The 21,740-nt window shown below is 38.9% G+C and overlaps 1 protein-coding gene across 2 annotated transcripts in view; it reads left to right on the top strand.

The window, feature by feature from the left end:
- The window catches only part of neurl1aa (neuralized E3 ubiquitin protein ligase 1Aa), a 78,262-nt gene that overhangs the window by 13,758 nt on the left and 42,764 nt on the right, over positions 1–21,740 (top strand). Inside the window, exon 1 of one of the 2 annotated variants that reach the window (XM_071504850.1) lies at positions 17,956–18,172. The exons of the other annotated variant lie outside the window; for it this stretch is intronic. Within the exon in view, the coding sequence (XP_071360951.1) occupies positions 18,139–18,172 (34 nt within the window). The 5' untranslated portion in view covers positions 17,956–18,138. Of the gene's footprint in view, positions 1–17,955; positions 18,173–21,740 lie in introns of those variants that run through there. 2 annotated transcript variants of the gene reach the window in all.

Below are 21,740 nucleotides of genomic sequence, written 5' to 3'. Positions count from 1 at the left end.
GAATCAGACCAGACCATGGCTTTGTGTGATATCAATGGCTAAGTTAGTGACTTAATGGCGTGCATTTATTTTTAGGGAGAATTTAGTAGGAAAAGCATAAAGAATAAAAAGGAGATATATTCAGATACAGCAGGATAGCCACGGTTTCTTGAAGAAGAAACCATGTCAGAGTCAGACAGATGCATTGCAGTCAAGTGCAGCTCTCAGCCAGCCTTCCACATGTCAAGACCAACAGACTAGCTGCCATGGACCACCCAGCACATTTGAGAGCCAGCCTGATAGAGCCAGTGAGGGCTAGCTGCGTATATGCAGCTGCAGCAACAGATAAAGGTCAAAACATGAATCTGTTATAATTTTTCTGTCTTTCACATGCACAACCAGTTTACACAATACTTTTTTCCAGATAAACGCAACTATGACAATTGATCAGTGTTTCAGATCAACCCACTTATGAAAAAAACCTATGAGGGAGAAGAGGACCACACTCATAGCAGGCTTCCCAGCACCAGTGGTTGACAGCGATGGAGATCACCACAAAGTGCCATCTAGATCAAAATTTGTTCTTCCTGTTGGACCGCAAAGTATATTGACAAATGTCATTTTAAAGTATTTTAGACCATTTCACTAATAACACTGCCGATGATGAAATAACAGGTACTATTCTTTTGTATAGCTATGTTTTTTTAGATATTCCAGAGCAGTGGGTCCCATGCAGCCTAACTTGAAGATGTTCCCTAGAACACAGCAAGGAAAAAGTAGGAGGGCATTTAATTCCACATGGTATAAAGAATACCCATGGATAGAATATTCACAAAGTCAGGATTCAGCCTGTTGTTTCATATGTAGATATTTAGATATTCACTACCATCTGCCCCTTAATCTGCCTTCACTTCAGTCTCTGGTTTTGCAAACTGGAAAAAAAAGGACGGTGGGTTTTTCAGTACATTCAAAATCAGAGGATTTAATACAAAAAACGAGCTGAGAATAATGCATCATTCTTTTAAACAATGGATAAGGAGTACAAAAAAAGAGTTAAAGAGAATAGGAACTCTATTAAAACTGTGGCAGATGTTCATCTGCTTACTGCTACACAAAATATTCCTCAAAGAGGCCATCGTGAGTCAGTGGATTCAGAGATTAGGGGCAACTTTCTGGCCATTTTGGAACAAATAGCAAAACATGATCCAATAGTGAAGAAGAAACTATTGGGTCCACTGGGAATGCCAAATACACAAATAATACCACACAAAAAGAAATCCTTGGTGGAAATGGTACAGGATAATATCATCCAAGAGGTTAAAGAAAGTGAGGCCTACAGTGTTCTAGTTGATGAAACAAAGGACATGAAGAAAAAAGAGCACATTTCTCTAGTCCTACGATATCCAATCCTTGACTCTCTGCTTCTCCAAGCCCAACTGCAACATAATAAGAGGTGTTCAGGCACTCCATCCTAACAGCAACAACTTTTTAGAAGAATCGCTGTTTTGTTATTTGCAGAGATCTATGATTTCAACTTGGATGATCTGAGACATGAGCTGCACTGAGCCAAAAGGATTTTGGAGAGAAAAAGGAAAGGAGGAACTCAAAAGCTGACCAGCATACTTGAGTTCACTCTGTTTCTTGAACCTTCGAAGAGGTGTTCCATGAACTTTTCCGCTTGTGAAAAATTGCTATTGCAGTCCCAGTGAGCAATGCTGCTTGTGAGCAGAGTTTTTCCACCCTTAAAATTAATAAAGAATCACCTATGAACAACCATGACTGATGAGCACCAGAGTGACCCCGGAGTGCTCAGTGTAGAGTCATGGAGGGCAAAGTCCCTGGATATGGATGAGTTTATAGTTTCTATTTATAGCCAGCATACAAAAACCACAGAATACAGCTATTTTTAGGCAGAGCATAGCCTACCTGTGTGATGGTGCAGGTAACACACATGAATAGGAGGGAAGAAAACGTAATAAATGACTGTGAATGAATGTTTTTAATTCTATGTAACTGTAAATAAATTTGGTTGTGGGGCAGGTTATTGCACTTGTTTAAATCCCACCCTGGTAATTTCTTCCTTGATTTTGGGCACATATGTGTGCAATGAATTAAAATGGAACTAAGTAATTTGTGGGCACATGGGGTAGGACACACCCCAGAAACTCAATGCAGTCTAATAACTTGTTGTTATTTGGTTACATATTTCTGTAGGGAGTTATAGTTAGGTGGGGTTTCAGGATTAAAAAAAAAAACAGAACTAAACACTAATGCACTACTTGAAGCTAACTTGCCAGTTACTTGCCAGCCCTTTAAATCACAGCTTAGTAAAAACTGGAAATTGGCTGTACTTTATACTGACTGTCTGTGCCTGTCTGTGAATATATTCCCAGTCTTTGTTAAAGAATATCTAAGGTTTAACTGAGAAATCTTGCGGGGATCCGATGTCTACCTGCTCTGTTGTATTTAGGAAGGCAGTGTGCTTTGCATTTTTGCCTACCTATATGTTACAGCCTAAGGTTGATCATTTTCTGCCTTTGCAATGTACTTGTTAGCAAAACAAATAAATACTGTTAAATGAATAATTCATGCCTGAGATTTTTTTTTGTATATAAAAGTAGCTCAGTTCTATCGATGTAAAAAAGTTAATCAATATAAAACTGTCTTCTAAGGTAATTTTCAATACTGTGTTTATTTCTGATACAATTTTCTGATTTCCAGTGAGGGGCCCTGCCTGGCTGATTCTTTGTTCTAAAATCCTAGAAACACCCTAGAAACACCCCTGGCCTTTAATATTCACATTTCACTGCTGTTCTGCTTGTCTAATGCATGTTAACCTCACCAACTCTTCAAACTGTGTATTCCTCTTTGTTTTTTGCATTGTATTAAGACAAAAATTGATAGTCCCCAAAAGTGAGGTGCATCACTTCTTTTTCTGGCACAAAAGTATAAGCAAATAGGCTACTACTTTTAGTTCATTTCTTTTGTTCTGAAACAAGGTATGAACACAGCATTGACATATCATCACCTTTTATGCTAAAATGGCAAATTCATTAGCAAACAATTGTGTATTTTGATATCCAGTAGTTAGAGAGCAAAATGAGCATTCATTTGGAGACATTTAGGCTACTTGGAGAAAGTAAGTCCAGTACTCACTCTCTTTTACCTCTGTTTTGGTCTGTACCAGTACCTGACGGAAATATCTGGCTCTACTATGTTCACCAAATAGTCACTAACTGTGTCTGTCTGTTATTTGATGCTGCATAGGTAGTGTACTTTGGTTCTCTTAGAGTGACAGTGACAAGTGAACCAAAACTGTGCATTTACGGAGGAGAGAGCTAGCATAAAAAATTAGGAGAGCTGCAGATTCAACCGATAATTCTCTGTAGGTTCATGATTACAAACGGCCCATTTCACGCTGTTATATTCATACATGTTGTGCCGCCGGAGAGTCGTTCAAGTGCACTTTTTTCTCTAATTGAAAAAATAGAAAATTCCTAACCATTTTTAAGCTCTGGATATCCAATCATCACTGAAGTCTATGTCTTGTTAGTTAGCCAAAATACAAACTTGCATTCATTCACCGAGATAAATGCCACTGTAATTACAATCTACTAAATCATGGATTGTGTGCACATCATAGATGGACTCCGGCCCACACACAAATGTAATATATGTACATATACACTGAATTTCCATACTTGAAATATATGTACATGTAAAATAAAAACATATATGTGGAAATTATATATGAAATCTATTAGAAAGTGAAACAATTAACTCTAACCCATAGAAATATGTATGTTTATGTGTGTATGCTTATATTGTAGACATATGATACCTAAATATATATATATATATATATATATATATATCCATCCCAAAGCCTGTCAATACATGTTGATTTTGTATAGAGTGGGTTCCAAAATTGTCAGCCCACTTTTTTTCAGAATGGGAAGATCAACATTATGAAATAAGCAAAAAGTATTTAAGCATATAAACATTTTATATGTATGTTATTTTTAAACTTGCATACATAAATTAGGTATATATTGTTAACATATAGCACAACATGTTATACCATATAACAATTCATCATATAGATGTTTTTTAAAAACTTTTATCTTCATATATCCAAAGGATGTATATATTTGATAAAAGATAACATATATATATATATATATATATATATATATATATATATGTCATACATTATATTTGTATATGGGGGTCCTTAAAGAAATACACTTCTGGTTAAACTGTTTTTACATTTTTCAACTGATATATTATTACTTTAAAATACTGGTATTGTGCATTTAGTAGGTCTGAGGGTTCATATAACTGCTCTCAGCAGCCATATAACAGACATGCATTTCAGACTATAAACCATAGACTCTGACATTCAGGCTTGACACAAAGCTCAGAAATGGCTCAGAGATGCAACTTGATTTCTTTTCAGAAGAGTTGCAGGAAAGCAGAAATGAAATGGAAAAGAGATAATCTCATGTGTCCTATACCTGTCCTGAGTCTGATGGAATACCACAAAGCTGCACATCTGTATTGCTATGGTAAACATGGAGTCCTCCTCCTGATTCTCTCCTCCTCCTGATCCACTTGTTCCATCACTAAAATCATTACTTTTACCCTTCAGAAAGTTGCATCCACTCAACGACTGACCTTTTAGTCAGTCAGAGCCAAAACTGTATTTCTGATCAATTTTAGTCAAGTCGTAATGTCAGGGAACAGCCCTGGAATTAAAGATATTGGGAAGTTTTTATCCTGTTGGTGCTGCTCCTGTTGGGGTGCATCATTTACAAACAAAGTGTCTCATTTCATTGCTACCCCCTTGATGATGTAACACAAAGACATGATTTCTCTGAAGCCGTAGTGATATTATGCTTGATGGATGCACATATTTAAGATAATCAAACCAAAACTGTGATAATTTTCTATCTTCTGCAAGTCTTTAAGAGGGAAACCTCAGGTTGCTATGGTTTTCAACCACATGCAAGATTACAGTGTGATATTCCAACTCCATCCACTAATTTCATATGACTATAAGAGCCAGAGAAGAGTGCAGGATTGTTACTTGTGTTTGCTTGTCTTTAGCTTAAGAACTTAAGAAAGATTGCCATCTGCATTTATGTCTACAGAGCAAATACTACTGTGTGTCCCATGTAGTTGCTTTAAAGCTATTGTACAACTTGCTGCCTCAAAGTTGTAGAATAACTTATCTAGAATAGCAGAGGCCGTGAATGAGACTTTTTAAGGATCAGTTCACCCAAACATAATTAGCCACAGCTTGTCCAACTGATTTTTCAATGTCATAATAATGTCAATCGCTGCAGCTCTGGTGTGATAGTGAAAGTTCTTGACATAAATTCAGGAGCTGAAAGAAAACAAATAAGAGAGGAAGTTTGTGACATGATTTAAAGATCAGTTGGAGCATCACTGCCACTGTCATGAAACTCTTGAGTTGTGTCTGAATCTCAGGTAAGATTGAAAATGGCTCACAGCAGATAGTTGGTGCAGAGTAGCACTGCACCTACAGGGGTTTATTTTCTTGTAAAAATGTTTTTGAAAATATCACATCAATTTTAAATATACATTTTTGTCTCAGATTTATAATGATTTTAAAAAGTGTAAAAAATATCTGTTTAATATAAGAGAAAAAAAAGTCCAGTTTCAGGCAAGTTATATCACCCAATACATATTCAATAAATTTGCAGTCAAGCTTGTACAGTATGTGTCTAAGTGTCCATTTGTGCATATTAATAAGAGAGGATCTGCAGAAAGCAAGTGCACATACCCAACTGTTTTTTCAGCTGTCTGACAAAAAATGTCTCTGCCAAAGATAAAACCAAATCTATGCCCTCATTCAAATCCAGTCCAGAATCTATGACTATGCAAATGTGTTTGACATAAGATGCCTTCTACTTCACTGAATAGCCGATTTGCAGTGTATGTGCGCTGGGGGCTTTAGGTTTTCACATCACAATTTCTTTGAACATCAGAGATTTAAAGTGAGCACAGAGAAACTTTCCTCCTCCAGCAGATGAATGTGAAAACTCTGTGCATATGGTAAGTTATTCTGCACAGTGATGTTGCATTCTGCAGAAACATCCAAGTGAATTAACATTAAGAAAAACACTTGTTGATGGGGCCAAATGCAGTTGGGAAAAAGCTGTTTTATGTCATGAGGTTTTGTGTTTGTGTCCAGGCTGGAAGGGGCCGGCCACAATCTTTCCTGCTTGCCTCAGGGTCCTGGAGGTGCGCATGTCCTGTAGGGAGGGCAGATTGCAGCCAATCACCCTTTCACCAGAGTGAATGATACACTGCAGTCTGCTTTAGTCCTTGGCAGTGGCAGCAGCGTAAACTGATAAAGTAAGGTAAAAGCAGGATCTCTAAAAGTGAACTTATTTGATTGTTAGCTTTGCATTTTGTGGATGGATGACTGGGTCCTGTACAAGGTCACAGCCGAGTCATGGACAGCGTGTTGCATGATCTATTTCTTTTTGCCTAAGTCTTGTTAGTTATCAGTCTCAGAGATTTGTGTCCCCAACACAATGCAATGAAAGTGAATGAACAGTGAAAAGTAATGCCTATATAAATAATAAATAAAATAGATAATTTTCTCTTTATCTTTCTCTTCACTAAAATAGTGGAAAAACTACTCAATACATGATTATTGGCCATATTTCCATGTAAATCCGTTAATGAAAGTGTGAGTCTGTGTGGCTACAACCTCACATCTTGTACAGTATCTGTGATCTTACTCACAGGCTTGGAGCAAAGTATGAGATATATTCATGTGTTTTTCAGTTTTGTCAGACAGAAACTGATACTCAGGTCTGACCTGTGTGAACAAGAGGAAAAGATGCTCTAAAAACATTACGGTCTCAGTGCTAGTCTCTGTTATAGTCCCAACTGAGAAGAGGAACAGATTAGCCCTGGGTAATATCTTTGATGGCCTCTCCTGTGTCTAATTAAAAAGGTTATCATTTTAGTGAGTACATAAAAAGCAGTGACTGAGGTCATTTTCATTCTGAGCTGTGCCAGCTCTATGGGACAATCACAACACTTTCAAGAACTCCATTTTCTTTTGATCTCATTTCAGCTCAACCCAGCTCCTAAAGGATCTGAATGCAGCATAAAAACCTAGAGAGAGAAGACTAGCACAGGTTGTAAATGTGATAAATGAGAGGAAAGATAAAGTGAGGGCCACATAAATGGATAAAAGAAAGCTCTGGTAATCTATCTTAGTGTCTGGAAGTATCTTTTTACCACCTTTCTGTTAGTGACATGTGCCAGTGGGTGTCAAGAGGGATACAGTGCTGATTCACAGAGGGCACGGTTTGGAAACCACTAAACCAGCGGGGCCACTGATTGATGGCGCTGAAAATCCATGCAAACACATTCACATGCTTCCCCATGCAGCAGCTGCCCCATATTAATCTAATGTAATGAACAATAAACACCCCATCATGATCGGAATTGCAATTTCAAAGTCTCAGCAATCTGTTCCGGGATGAATTACAACCACATGTACCCCTGCCCGTAAGAGAGCGGAGAGCTACAGGAAACAATGAGCTTCCCCATAAAATCTTTTTGTTGTTTGGACATACATTTTTGTCACTGTGTGGCTCTGGAGATGGCAGTGCGAGTCTGTCAGTTCATGGGTCGGTCAGTCAGTGCACTACTTTGGTCTAAGACTAAAATATCCCAATAACTACTGTCATGGGTTCAACTGGCTTCAGTGACCCACTTTATGTTCCTCTATAGTGCCACTGTTAGACTGACATTTTTGACTTTAATTGTTCTGAGTAGGATGAGAGGATCAGTACCATCAGTATCATATCTGTAAATGTGAAGCTACAATCACCAATCACTCTAGTTTAGCACGAGGACTGGAAGCATGGGGGAAACAGCCAGCCAGCTAGGCGAAAGTTGTGAAGTGGGAGGTAGCACTGGTTCTGAAAGATTTATCCAATTACGTATTCACATTTAAATGTTTTCTTTAAGCAATATTGTTGTTTTTTCTTAACAAAAAACACCGGACACTTCTGGATAATGTAATGATCTTGCAGAATTATGTTACAACCACCAGTTTGAATTATTTCAACTTGGTTTCTGACAAATTTATGTTTTCTCATGGCATGTCAGATGAGAATAAATACTGTAACATTCATGAGCTTCAGGTGCCATTGCAATAGAGAAGTAGCCAGTTAGAACTGCGAATCAGAGCAGTGCAGAACAGGGAATTTGAAAAGATTTTGCTGTTTCAGTTTGATACTTGTATCGCCATACCTGCTGAATCAAAACTGAGCTTTTAAGCTTTAAGTTGCAGATTGTGGACACAATGCACTAAGACAGTGGCCTTGTGCAAATTTGCGCTATAGTTTTCACTGTGTTTGTGGCCATTATCTGCATGTATTCAGCAGTATTCACCTGGCAAGATGAAAATTTACAAATACAGTAGCTCCTTTAAATTCATGACCTATCCTATCTCATGATTTTGTGCTGCCTGTTTTCCTTGTACTAAAACTTTCCTGCATCGTGCTGCTCCCTGCCTAGACATCTTCACCTCTCTGCACTCCTTCATGGTTGAAGAAATATTAGGATTATTTCTCTGAACAGACAATAAACAACTTGCTTTTACTAGACAAGCATTGCTTGCCTTGTTTTCCCTGACGGCATGCCAGTGCTGCAGGTACACTTTTAAAAATGCTTGTATTACCTTGCACCTTGGGAGTCGCAGTTAACATCTGTCCTAAAAATGTTATGTTTACAACCTTGTACCTTCAACTTCTTATCATGGAATTTAATATTTCTTAGAAAGCTTTTCATCATTTGGATTGATGATTGAACCAGTAGAATTTCTTAAGCTGTAAAAGCTGTAGAAATATTCCAACTGTGAGTCACTCAACACTGATATTGGGAAGAATGAATCAGATTTTTACTTGTGGCAACAGGAGCTCCTGAAATAGCTAAATAGCTAATTTTAGCATGCTAACACCCTAAATTAAGATGTCATTAAATATAAACATTATATATTATATATATTATTAAACATGAACAATTTAGCACTGTCAAAGCACTGTGAATGTTAGTATTTAGATCAAAGCACCACTGAGCAACCTCACAGAGTCACTAACATGGCTAGTATCTTGTTTAACTATTAATGCGGAGAAAATGTAGTACTGTAGACACCAGACAACATGTACACCTTGTGAATTTACCAGCTCAGGTCCTTTCTTATCCACAATGATACACCACTGAAGCCCATCACTCTTCACCAGCACATTTTGCTGCTGCATATCAGACATGGAAATGGTATTTTTTCTGTTCCTGAGCAGCAGAAACAATAAGGCATTTCTTTGCAACAATCCAGCCCAGGGGCCAACCAGCTCTGAGAGATATTAAAGCAGAGTGACAGATCTAATTATCACCTCCCCACTTCTTCTGCTCCAACTCTGATGAAAAGTACTGCATTACACCAGACATCCTTTGCCCTCAAACTAACTTTCACCTTTGTTAATAACTAAGAGTGTAGTTATCTGGAATACCTGCTGAGGGCATGTCTCAGAATAGACAGAGAGGGATTTTCAATAAGGCTGGATTTATGAAAGGAGGAGACCATCATTATTCCAATGCTTGCTGCAGTAACTGTACAAATGCCCCCAACCCGCTATCTCTCACACTCCCTCTTTTCTCATTTTCTCCTCCTCGCATTACATAATAATCCAGCCACTTTTGCAAAAAATTTGACGGTGTCACAGTTTCCTACAATTTCTCCAGCCCTCCTCCCTTTTCTCTCCATCTCGTCCTGTTTCTGGATCTGTCTGAGGTTCCGCTGTTACTCATATTGCAAATGGCCTTGTGATGGGACTCCTGAGGCCTTGCTGAATGGGAGGTTTTGTTTGCACACACGCTCCAAGAAGCATTCCAGACTATACCAGCTGTAGGTGACCCACTCTGCCGACCGCCCCACCACTCAGCAACTGCTGCCAGATTCCCTTTACTGGCATACAAATCACTTAGAAAGAGATGGCAGGGCCCATTCTGCTGGCAGGATGTTTTGTCACCCCTGTATACTCTATACCCTGTATACTGGTATATTTGTGCACTGCTCACACCTTGCGGTACTATTCGTTATTTCTTTTTGTCGCACTTCATTGATAGCATTCATGGACACTGTTTCACTGGACTAATGGACTGTGTGTGTTTGTGTATGCTTACATATGCGTCCCTGCTGGACGTACATAATTCCTTTCAAGCAGTGGTTGTCGTGGTAACCTCGGTCAGGTCTGGTCTCCAGCTGCTGTCAAAAACTGAAGCATGCTGGGACATGTGGCTATTAGGGTTGGTTAATCATCAGCCACCATGTCAGATCTGCAGCCACATGATGGCTGTTGATTTTAAAACCATGAAACATGGTTTTGTGCAGAGACAAGAGGAATCTGTTAAAGATGTTGCAGCTACAATTGTGACAACCTAATAGATATGTGAAATATATATGTAAATTTATTTCATTATTAACCACTACTTCACTGCGTCTAAACTGAAGATTAATGTCTGTGGGTGTGAGAACAACACATGCCAGCAACTGTTCACATAGACTGTAATTTTCATTATTCAAAGAATTAGTGAGTCAAAGAGTAAAAATGAACAAATATAGCATGGTATTATGTGTTAGTACTTCAAACTGCTAAGAAAATAATAACAAACCAATGTATATAATAACATGTAATGAGGATTTTCACCTTTTTGTCATCTTTGGCCCAAGCCACTAAAATAGATAGATAGATAGATAGATAGATAGATAGATAGATAGATAGATAGATAGATAGATAGATAGATAGATAGATAGATAGATAGATAGATAGATAGATAGGTGCATATAAGTATATTGCATGTATGCATACTGGTTTATCTTGTATATCCTAGACAGTTAATGCATATTACATTGTTATACAGTAAGAACTCTACCATTAAAAGTCCAATTATGTTACACTTGAAGTTTTATTTGAAGTGGTGATATCCATAAGAAGATGTATTTGTGGTTTTAAGTATCAAAAACAGGTCAGTGAGCCAATCACATATGAGGTTCTGAACTAAAAAAAAATATAGCAGATTTCAGGTAAACACTCAGAGAAATAAAATCCTGCAAGGTGGTATGACGGGTCCAGTTGGATTGGGCATGGCTTACTGCAATGACTGTTTTGTTGTGACATTACAAAATTTCAGAAGTCCTGACAACTCGTTTTAAGGCTCAGTTTCTGAATACAGGCTGTGTGCATTTCTCTGTGGACTGAGTGCTTTGATGCTTTCACAGTATTAATATATAACCTAGACCTGATTTATAATTTAAAAAAACAGACATGGAAATCTAACTTAATACAATAAGGTACCTTTACCTGTTTGTAGTTAGAGAAAGGGTGAGGAGAGGGAGGAGACCTCCATTCTGTCCCCTCTTACCTTCTGTGACCACTACACTGGGTTTTAATGAGAATGTCGTCCTATAAAAAACAAGCCCATAGGTTGTCTGAGCAAGCAGCTTATTACAGTCTTTAGTTATTTTATTGTTAGGTGACCTCAAGTAACTGAGTAAACTCCACATTAGGACATAGTTGGAGTGGATGGATGGATTGACAAAACACAGAACTTTCACACAAGAATGTTTCCTTGACTGTTCCACAGCCATGTGTTTATTATTGTAACCATTACAACAAAGGTACACTAACCTTAAGGACGTTCTTATTTTAACCCAAAACACAATCTTCTCCTAAACATGACCAAGTAATTTTGGTGCTTACCAAACCATCAAAATTCCACTACCCTAACCGAGTGTTTATTATTGTTACCATGATGACACAGGTGCGCTATACCTGCCCCTGCCACGTTCCTATGGGTCATATCCAAGGGTACAGGGACAGGCAACCTCTAACATAATTTAAGTTGAAGGACTTGTTGGTTTTAATGCAGCCAAATTCATATGTTCTCATGAATGTATTTTTCTGTTTCTGATGCCAGACAGCAGATTGAGCCATTACAACTAAGGTGCTAAGGTGCAGATAAAATTATTATTTTTTGATTCCGACATTGTCATATGAAATGAACAAAATATTGACTGCAGATATTTGGTATTTAAAAAAAGTTAGAAGTAGCAAAAGATTGTCATACTTTAGTACAGCCACAAAGCATCTGTTATCACCTTTAAATGAAATAAAAATATGTATTTATGCTTATAAAACACACACACACACACACAAAAAAAAAAAAAAGATGCTGCACGTTTGATATGTTTCCAATTGACAGTGTAACCATGACAGAACCAGAGCTCAGCCGCAACCCTACAAAGTCAAATGCTGTTAAACCTGACATAACAAAAACTTTCAATCTAAACAACAAAATAATTGTTGCCCTCCAAACAGAAGAACATGAGCATTTTCTGATCTGGTTTCACTTAACATGACATCTTTCATCAATGTCTTCTAAAACCACAAAAATACTTCATAAAATCGGCTTCTGATCCTTCATCTCTCAGTGCAGGGTTGGTTAAGTTTAGGCAAGTAAAACTTCCTGGTAAATGCAGGGACAGTTTGAGGTCATGGTTAAAAAGGTTTAGGGTTAGTGTCAGTTGTCTGTTTGTATGAGACAGGGTATGAACAGTGGCATCTGGTGTCAAAGTTACTTGACACTTAATGCACCTAGCCATTGAGCCAAATTTTCAATTTTCCAAGACCCAAATGACATCTTCAAATGTCTTGTTTTGTCCAACCAACAGTACAAACACCTAAGATATTCGGTTTACTTTGATAAAGTAATGTTTTGAAGTTGCATTGCAAGATATAAAGTTTTCATCATTCACACCATGTCTGTCAGACTGCTACCTATTAGTGTTTGAGACACAAACTATAGTTTTTTTGGAGGGCCAGATTTGATCCATGTAACATTACTTTCACCTTTGGTACTCAAAGGACAGTCATTAATCATATAGACATGAGAGCTCACTAGTCAGAATAATGCAAATGTAGTGTAGGTTGATTTGTGCTTCAGCAAAAGACCTGTTCTGTCATTTTTACAGTGACAACAGTAGAGAAAGAGAAAACTCTTCATGCAGTAAAAGCATGTGTCCTCTCATAATTCCATATTCATGTACTGTATCCATACAAATATCTGCAGTCTTTATTTATGTGCAAATGCCACATAACTATAAAGAGACTGTCAGATATCTTAAAGGTCCCATATTTTATAAAAAGAGATTTTTTTTATTATTATTATAAAACAGGTCTAGGTTCTATATTGATACTGTGAAAGTCTTAAAGCACTCAGTCCACAGAGAAATGCACACAGCCTGCATTCAGAAACTGAGCCTTAAATCAAGCCAACAGGACTGTAACTTTGTGACGTCACCACCCTTAGCTATGCCCCAATCCCAGCCCACCTGGACCCACCATCCAACCTTGCAGGATTTGGTTTCTCAGAGCCTCTCTTCTAATTGGCTCACTGCTTAAAACCACAAATATATCTTCTTATGGACATCAAAACTTTAAATTTTGGCAAAGCTAAAAAGAACAGAGCAGAATAAACATCTGTTGATGATGCTTGAGGCTTATGACAAGAAAATATGGATGAAATTAACATAAACATGTAGCCTGTCAAAAAGACAGTATATCAACTGAAGTTGTATGCATAGTCCCCTCTGACACCAGCTGAACTGCAGCAAGGCATTATCTGAGTAAGTTATGTAATGCAATTTTATGTACAGACTCAATGAAAAAGACTGAGGGTCAAGGGAGTCTTGTTTAAAGGTTAAGGCCGATAGAGTGATGGCTGCATTATTAAAACAGGAAGTAAAAGGTACTGTACAAAGGAAGGATGTTCTAGCAGTGCATTCATGTACAGCACCAACGTCAAACCAGGCAAGGAAGTGCACTTCAGGCCTTTCCTGTAGTCTGTATCTGCAAGGTTACAAGACATGGCTATGTTATTAACTGACCTGATGTTTCTTCCTGAAACTTGTTTGGCCAGTGCTCTTCTTCCAGCCATGTCCCTTGCGTGACAAAACACTGTTATACCTTAGTGTGATGACATCATCCCTAGGGTGACTTAAGAACAACTAAGTAGTTGGTGTTTGTTTTATTGATGATTTTTTCTGAACGTAAGGACAAAAAATGTGTCTCTTGACTTGAGGTCATTCCTGTCCTGTTACTAATTATCCTACTAATCGAATTTATCAAAATCAAATCGAATCCTTTTCTTTTTAATGAAACAATTTTGTGTCAAACTGAACTAATGAATGTAATAAAGAGGCTAATTTCAGCTGTTTGCATGTCTTTAAAGCAGTCTGCCCTTGTCTTAAACCAGCTAGACTTCTTTAAAATCCTGAATCCAGATTTTTACAATTGTCTGCCGAGGTGATACATGAAACCAAATGTGGTTAGCCTCTCATTGTGCTATGAGCACTTTCTACCAACTGTCTTCACCAATGTGCGCACCATGTGTGTGTCCACAGTGTCTCATGCAGCAAACTAAACCTTGAGGTTGTGGTCCTGATTTCATTTTGATCAACATCCCAGGCGGGCTTGAGTATTTGTTATGGTTACATGGTCGGTATCATTAAATGGGATGGAGAAATGCAGACCTGTAAGTATTATTACCTGCGGGATTTAGTGGTTTAATGCTTTAAACATAAACAAAGGATGTACAATATTATGGAGCCACTTGTTTTATACTCATTCATCTGTTCTGTCCTGTTCATAAAAGGTGTGTATCTTAATCATATCCCTAAATTACTTGTAATTGCATTTTAACAACCAGAAATGCCAGATTTTCCCAGTGCAAGTATTAATTGTTTTTCTTTTGTTTGTATTGTTTTACAATATTTCATTTTTTAAACAAGCAATGGAGCAATGACTGACCATAATTGATACATGATATAGAATGTACTTAAACACTATTTTTAGATATGTATAATTTACATTATTATCCTTTTTATTCCAGTACATTTATCAGACTGCTATAGTTACTATTTAATTTTGAGATTAAACTCTACAATTAAAAATAAATTCCTATTCCACCAGCTACAAATGTAAAGTGCTGCATACAGGTTCATGGAACACTGAATTGTTATACTTTGCATGAGCACCTTTACTTTTTCTTGGCTGATAATAATTATTGTACCTGAATGCAATTTATTCCCTCTCCAGAGGAGAGTTGGATGAGAAAATTAATACCGCTCGCATATCTGTCCATTAGAAGTACAGCTGCAATCAGCAGCCAGTTAGCACAAACATTGTCAACAGGGGGAAACTGCTGCTGGCTCTTTCCAAAGGTAACATAATCTGTCAGCATGTCTAAGCATTAACCTGGATCTTGTGCTTCCCTATATAATGACAATTTTTTTTACACTTCAAATTTGACAGATTATATAAACAAAATTCAACTAAAAACTTTCTAACAGCCTATGAATAGTACTTACAAGTCTGAGATATCAGGAATGTGTGATAACGACTGTATCTATTCTTTCATTTGGTAATGAACTACTACAAATACATAATACGAAAAAGTTGCTAATTCAGACTAATCTGTTGTGACAAAGTTAGCATTCATGCTAACTACCTTGGAATTATGTGTTAACTTTCATGTTGACAGCACCTGAAATTGGTTTACAATAGAGTTTTTAAATGTTACAGAGACCTACAATTTTTTCCAACATATGCATGTATTGCTGCTGAAACTGTGGGTGCTTCCAGGGACTGCCAAGAACCCACGTGCAGGAGCGTGTAGTCTGGGCCAAATTAATATTGATTTGATAACAAACTCCAGGTTGGTGCTAAGTTGGATCAGCCATAGCTGCTGTGGTTGTTTCACTGTCATGCCCCTAACTGTAATCACCAATCACAGAGCGCCCCTCCGATTGATCCAATCTAGCACTCCACCTGACCTAGCACACACTGCAGGTGCACAGCATAGCATTATAATTGCATTTCATGTTGAGTATAGTTAAACTTTTCATCTCCAATCCCTCTGTGTGTGTATGTGTGTTGGTCGGCACTGTTCAGTTCCTACAGTGCTGAAATGCATGCATTTGACTTGACAAATCCGTATACCAACAAGTCAACAAGTTGTGGGCTGTGGTTTTTTTCACTAGGTTTATACTGGGCATGGGGGGTGATCATTCAGCTGTTTAGAGCACCCACGAGCAGCCTATTTGTGCATGGTCCGACCCACAACTGTGGACACGTACTAGACCGAATGTTAACACATGTTTAAATCTAAGTAGCCCCTTCGCTAGAGAACTTGCTGTCTCTGTCCATATGTGTATCCCGCTTAATACAGTTTTCCGAACTACTATAAAACCCCTGAAGCAAAAGTTCCAGTTCCATGCTCTCAGTAAACACACAGCTTAGTCTTTCTCCTCACTTTTTAACACTGCCAGTAAAAATTGGCCAATTCTTTTGAATACAAATGAATGGCAATTAACCTTTTATCAGTTATGCTTATCCACCCTGGGCATGTTTGCTCTTTTAAAACCTAAACTTAGGTCCAGTGTTAAAATTGCCCCATGAATAAATGAGGAAATTTGTAACCCTAAAAGAACACGTAGAAAGGCTTCCACACAGATGGAAGTCCATCAATTGCAGGTTGATTACTCACTGCTCCAACTACTTACTTTATACAACTGCAAGGTAAAAGAAGGCAGAGACCAATATTTCTCACAGCTAATCTCCGCCAACCAGCACAACCCCAAAGTCCTGGATAATACCATCAATCAGCTTGTAAGCTCCTCCCACTACAGCGAACGCTTCCTCTCCAGCCGACTGTGACAGAACCTTCTTACCTTCTTGACAGAAAAGGATGAACTTATTAGGTCATACATCCATGCTCTCAGTAAACACACAGCTTAGAGCATATCACTCCTCCCACCTCTGCAGCGGACCTCTACCCTAACCCTAACCCTAACCCTGCCCCTCCTTGGATGTGTTAAATTTTTTAGACCAATGTCACTGCAGGATCTTAGGAAAACTGTAATTTCTGAAACATCATCAAGCCTGCTTGATATTGTCCCAACAAAAGTTAAAGTGATATTTATAAGGTACTTATCAATAATCAGTGTATTACCTGCAGTACACTTTTACACAGTTTTAGCCACTTGTAAAATGCCCATGTAAAAAACAGTGTCAGTTCAATTGCAGGCTATGTTGTATTTTCAATTTTTCATCGCCTTATCATGCCGTCTTTCACTTTTTGACTTTCACTCAGTACACCTATGTTGATATTAATACATATATCTATTGTACCTCACCCTGTCCTTCACAGTGCCATTATCAGAGAGCCTGCAGCCTTAGGCCCAGAGTTAACACTGGCATCTGAGATTGAGGGCTGTCCTCACAGCCCTCAATCTCAGCAGGTGCGTGATGACAACTCAAGTCAGAGGCCTTACTCTTAAGGGCTCACCCAGTCTGTCTGCCAAGGGCCCGGGGCACATAAGAAAGTATGGAAGGTGAAAGAGTGAGTGCTGAGAGAAAAGAATGTGACCACTTGCTCCCTGAAGCTCTGGATCCATACTTAGCCCCACATTGAAGCCCTATCTCTTTTACTTTTCAAACAACGTGAGTCTTATGCCGAAAGATATAGGCTACAGTATAATCCCATCCCTTCATTTAATTTCTAATATTGGCCTATTGCTACCCACACAAGGATAAAATGAAATACAAATTAAACCATCTTTGTTGTACGTAATGTTAAATTTTGCTTATCTCTCCCGGTCACGCCTCCACGATATAGTAACTCCATGTGTATGTCTTGGCCGCTCGTCGCGGCAGTGACAGCGTTAAAGGCGCTCAGCCAGAGTCTCCACCTTTTATGTAAATGTTAGTGTGAGTGAGTGGGACCCAGGCGGAGAGAGCGCTCAGTGAATGGAGGGAGGAGGGGAGGGGAGGAGGGGGGGAGTTGCCTTCACGGATGTGTCTTTGCGCTCACAAGAAGGAGGCGTGGGTCTGTCTCTCCAGCGTTTGCATCTGTTCGGGGGAGAGAAGTGATAGGCTACCTCTGGCTGCGGCCGTGCAATCATGTAACGAGCGCTGGGCTGTGCAACGAGAGCATCAGAATAATCCATTCAGGCGATAAGCGGACTCTAAAGGAATAAAAGCAATGGGTGGCCAGATAACGCGAAATGCCTTTTACGGTAAGGCATAGTGTTTGTGGTTGTGTTTTGGGTGCACATTAAAACATACGCCGTACTGATTAGGCCTGAATGCTTATTTGGTGTGGTGAAACGTGTGCTTCACTGACGACCGTTAGCGCTGTGTTATCACGTACCGTGTTGATACTACAGCCTATTCTCTGGTCACAGTTACGTCACTCCTGTAATTAGAATGGAGGTGTCGGGACAAGCGGCCGTGGTCACTTGTGTTTTGATTAATTCCTCGTAGCAAACAGGACGTCGCCACTCCACATATCCCATATGACACCGTTCTAAACCGTTTACATTGTGTGGGCTCAGGGTCGCATTTGGTGAGGGATGGGAAGTTGTGGAGTTTCCCTCTGCTCTGTGCTGCGGTGTGGTTTCCCCTCATTGATAAAGAGACTCAGCTGTCGATACATTGATTCCCATTATCCATTGCGTCCCCCCTGTGTGCTAACAGCAAGGTCGAAGCATCCATTGATTGTTTGTGGCGAAGAGCAAAACGGCGAACTGAGTAGCCTGTTTAGTATTTATTTCAAATTGAAGTGGGGAGGTGTTAACATTCTTACAGTTTGTGCTTGGGATTTAGTGTCTGAATACAACACTTTGTAAGTTCCTCAGTGTTGGTTAGTAGACAGTGAAAGTTAACAGCGAATCCTCTGTGTAGGTTTATGGGTAAATGTAGGTCAGCTTCAGGCCTGGTGTGTCTTGTTTGATGCTACCCATGGTGACAAGCAGCAATACCACCATAATAATTATATATATATGTATATAACACACACACACACACACACACATAAGCATTAAATAAGTAACCCTCCCCTGCTCCCTCTTTCCTCTTCACTGCAACGTGTGATGAAAAGCAACACAGGAGACGAACTGTGCAAAAGAATGGTTTTTAGCCCACTCCTTAATTCTACAGAATTACTATTAGCAATGTTATAGTGATTTTAATAAGTGAAGCTATTGCACCAAGTCCCTGCTCATACAGCCTCTCCTGCTTTTGACCACCTGATCATTCTAATTAAAGCCCCAAGATAAATCCAATTAGTTAGAGAGACACAGACTAAGACAGCAGGAAGAGGAGACTATAGCACCTTCTCTCTGGGATCAAGGTCAAACACCTCTTAAAATGACTTTGTAATGTGTGCATTCAATGTACAGTATTACCTGATTCATTACCTGATTGCTTGCCACATAAATAACATTAAACTATTGAGGGATTCGCTTATTTAACCAACTACATTTAACTGACCTTTCTCTGCAGAGTGATATGAATGAATGTGAAGCAGTTTCTGACAATTACAGCTTACTTGCATTCAGAAAAGTTGCAGTTCCAAGTGTCTGTTAATCCCATTGGGAGGATAAGAGGGTTAAACTGAAGCTAATATTAAAGTTCAGTTGTTGCTATGGCGACCCACAACCAATGATATAAAGCATTTGGTTGCTTCTGCTGTTTCTTTCTTTCTTTCATCTAAATTTAAGATATCAGTGAGTCATATTTGAACTGATGTATTCCTCCATCGTATGCTTTAGGGAAATGCAGCTTTCAAAGAACTAAACGTTCCTAAATTGAAATCTATTACCTAGAAAATTGTCGCCATCCCTTACTCACTTATTACATTTACATACCATTTATAAGAAAGGTGTTAGTTACTGAGGAACAGATTATGCTTTCTAAAGTTGCACCTCTGCAGGCTGTTCTCAGGTGGGAAGCACCAGAGCACATCCAAACAGTGTTTGCTGAGTCGGTTGCATAATTGAGTCTGCCGAGTGTGTGGGAGCTCCACTTCTGTGCTCCCGATTGACTGAAAGCGGGCCAGTGTCTGAGGCTGCACAGGCTGATTCGATGGAGCGTCTGGCTCCATTCGAAGTGAATTGGATTCAGTATCCAAATTTATCCAAAATCCAAATACCGAGCTGAAGGCGAGCCATTTAACTAAGTGAAGTTTTTTAACTTCCTAGAGCAGATCAGATCTCAGTAATGTCTTGGGATATGCCTCAGGTTATTGAGTGCCAAGTAAAGGCAATAGATAGTTAATATCTCATGCGAGCCATCAGCCACCATTGAAAATATATCCTATTATTTGTCTCCTATCTTTTTTTCTTTCTTTCTTTCTTTGTGTGTGTGTGTGTGTGCGTGTGTGTGTGATTGTTAGAGCAAGAGCTAGGAACAGCTCTGATCCGCCCTTGACTGTTGCTACGGAGTGACAGAAACATATGTCTCGGGGTCAGGTGGCATTGTTAAGAAAGTGTGTCAGTGTCATTCAAGTAATTCTTATTTCTTCTGACTTAAGGCAGCATGTTCTTGGGCAACAGTCTGTCACCTTCATCATCAACACACAGATCCCCTCACATGTGCCAGCCCACATGTGCAACCCTCACCATCCTATTTGTCCACCAAGCATGCAAGATGTGTTTCTGACTGTGGTGTCTGCAACAGCCCTTTCATCATGACAGGTCACCTTCAAGGCAGCACCCACTTAATGACTTCCAGCCAGTACTGAATAGCATCTTGCCTGCTTTCAGTCAATATACACTGCATATCATTAAGCCTGCCCACCAGCCTGCTCTCTTTCACTGCCAAAGAAGCATCATTGGATTACATTGTGCTGCAGTGCATGCGGTCTTGTGACATTATTACTTATTGATTGCCGTTGTGTAATCCTGCTCGTGAAGAAAATGTGGTAACAGCAGTGAGATTAGTGGGCTGTAGTGGGTAACGTCAGCTAGACTTGATCATCTTCGCTGTCTCACCTTTCACTGCCAGGTCATCAGGGTGTGAATTATTGATAGCAGAGTGTCTCTACAGTAGGGTAAGCCCAGGATAGGAAACTAGAGCATATTCATTTAAGTAGTATATACTGGTTAATTTCTAATATACATAAAAATGAATCCATATGCTGTAGAGGTCAGGTCAGTGAGTAGAGCATTACAAAAAGAATTTCAATAAACAATTCCTTGTTACAGCTTCTCAAATGGGAGGATTTATAGCTTTTCTTAGAGTTGTGTTATTGTAAAAAGCACCCGTTTTGGCTGGTCAGTCAAAGAAAGCAATGTGAAGACATGACCATGGGCTCTAGAAAGATGTGACAGCCGTTTTCACTCCAGCTGAGTAAACAGTTACAATTTTATCGTCGCAAGTATCTCTGAGTTGTTAAGTGATTCAAATAGGTCAATTACGACCGGGGGCGTCATCTGTCCACATGCTATAAATATTCAAACATATTCTATATACATTCATCTTGTCTAACTGTTCTAACTAATACTGTTTGCACTGAATAACTAATTCCACTTAATCCATGTTAAACTACTCTGAATGCAACCTAACACTTCCTGCACATGTTTTACATTAGAAGTCTTCCATCCTTCCTTTCATTTATAAGCTTCTAATAAGAAATTTCTGCAGGAAAATTGAATTTCATTTGTGGTAACTTAACATTGATTGATGAAGAAACAGACTGGAATTAAGGCAATAGTGAGTCCCAACAACTCACCACTGCAGTCTCCTTGACAGGTACTGTATTACTCACTACTGATTGGTTAGGGCAAACCCAAACAATCCTTG

The sequence above is a fragment of the Trachinotus anak genome, unplaced genomic scaffold (genome assembly GCF_046630095.1).
Source record: "Trachinotus anak isolate AG129_WGS33_773 ecotype Australia unplaced genomic scaffold, CSIRO_AGI_Tana_v1 ptg000019l, whole genome shotgun sequence".
Classification (NCBI taxonomy): domain Eukaryota; kingdom Metazoa; phylum Chordata; class Actinopteri; order Carangiformes; family Carangidae; genus Trachinotus; species Trachinotus anak.
Note: the sequence above shows the minus strand (reverse complement) of the source record. Positions and strands in the feature narration are given on the sequence as shown.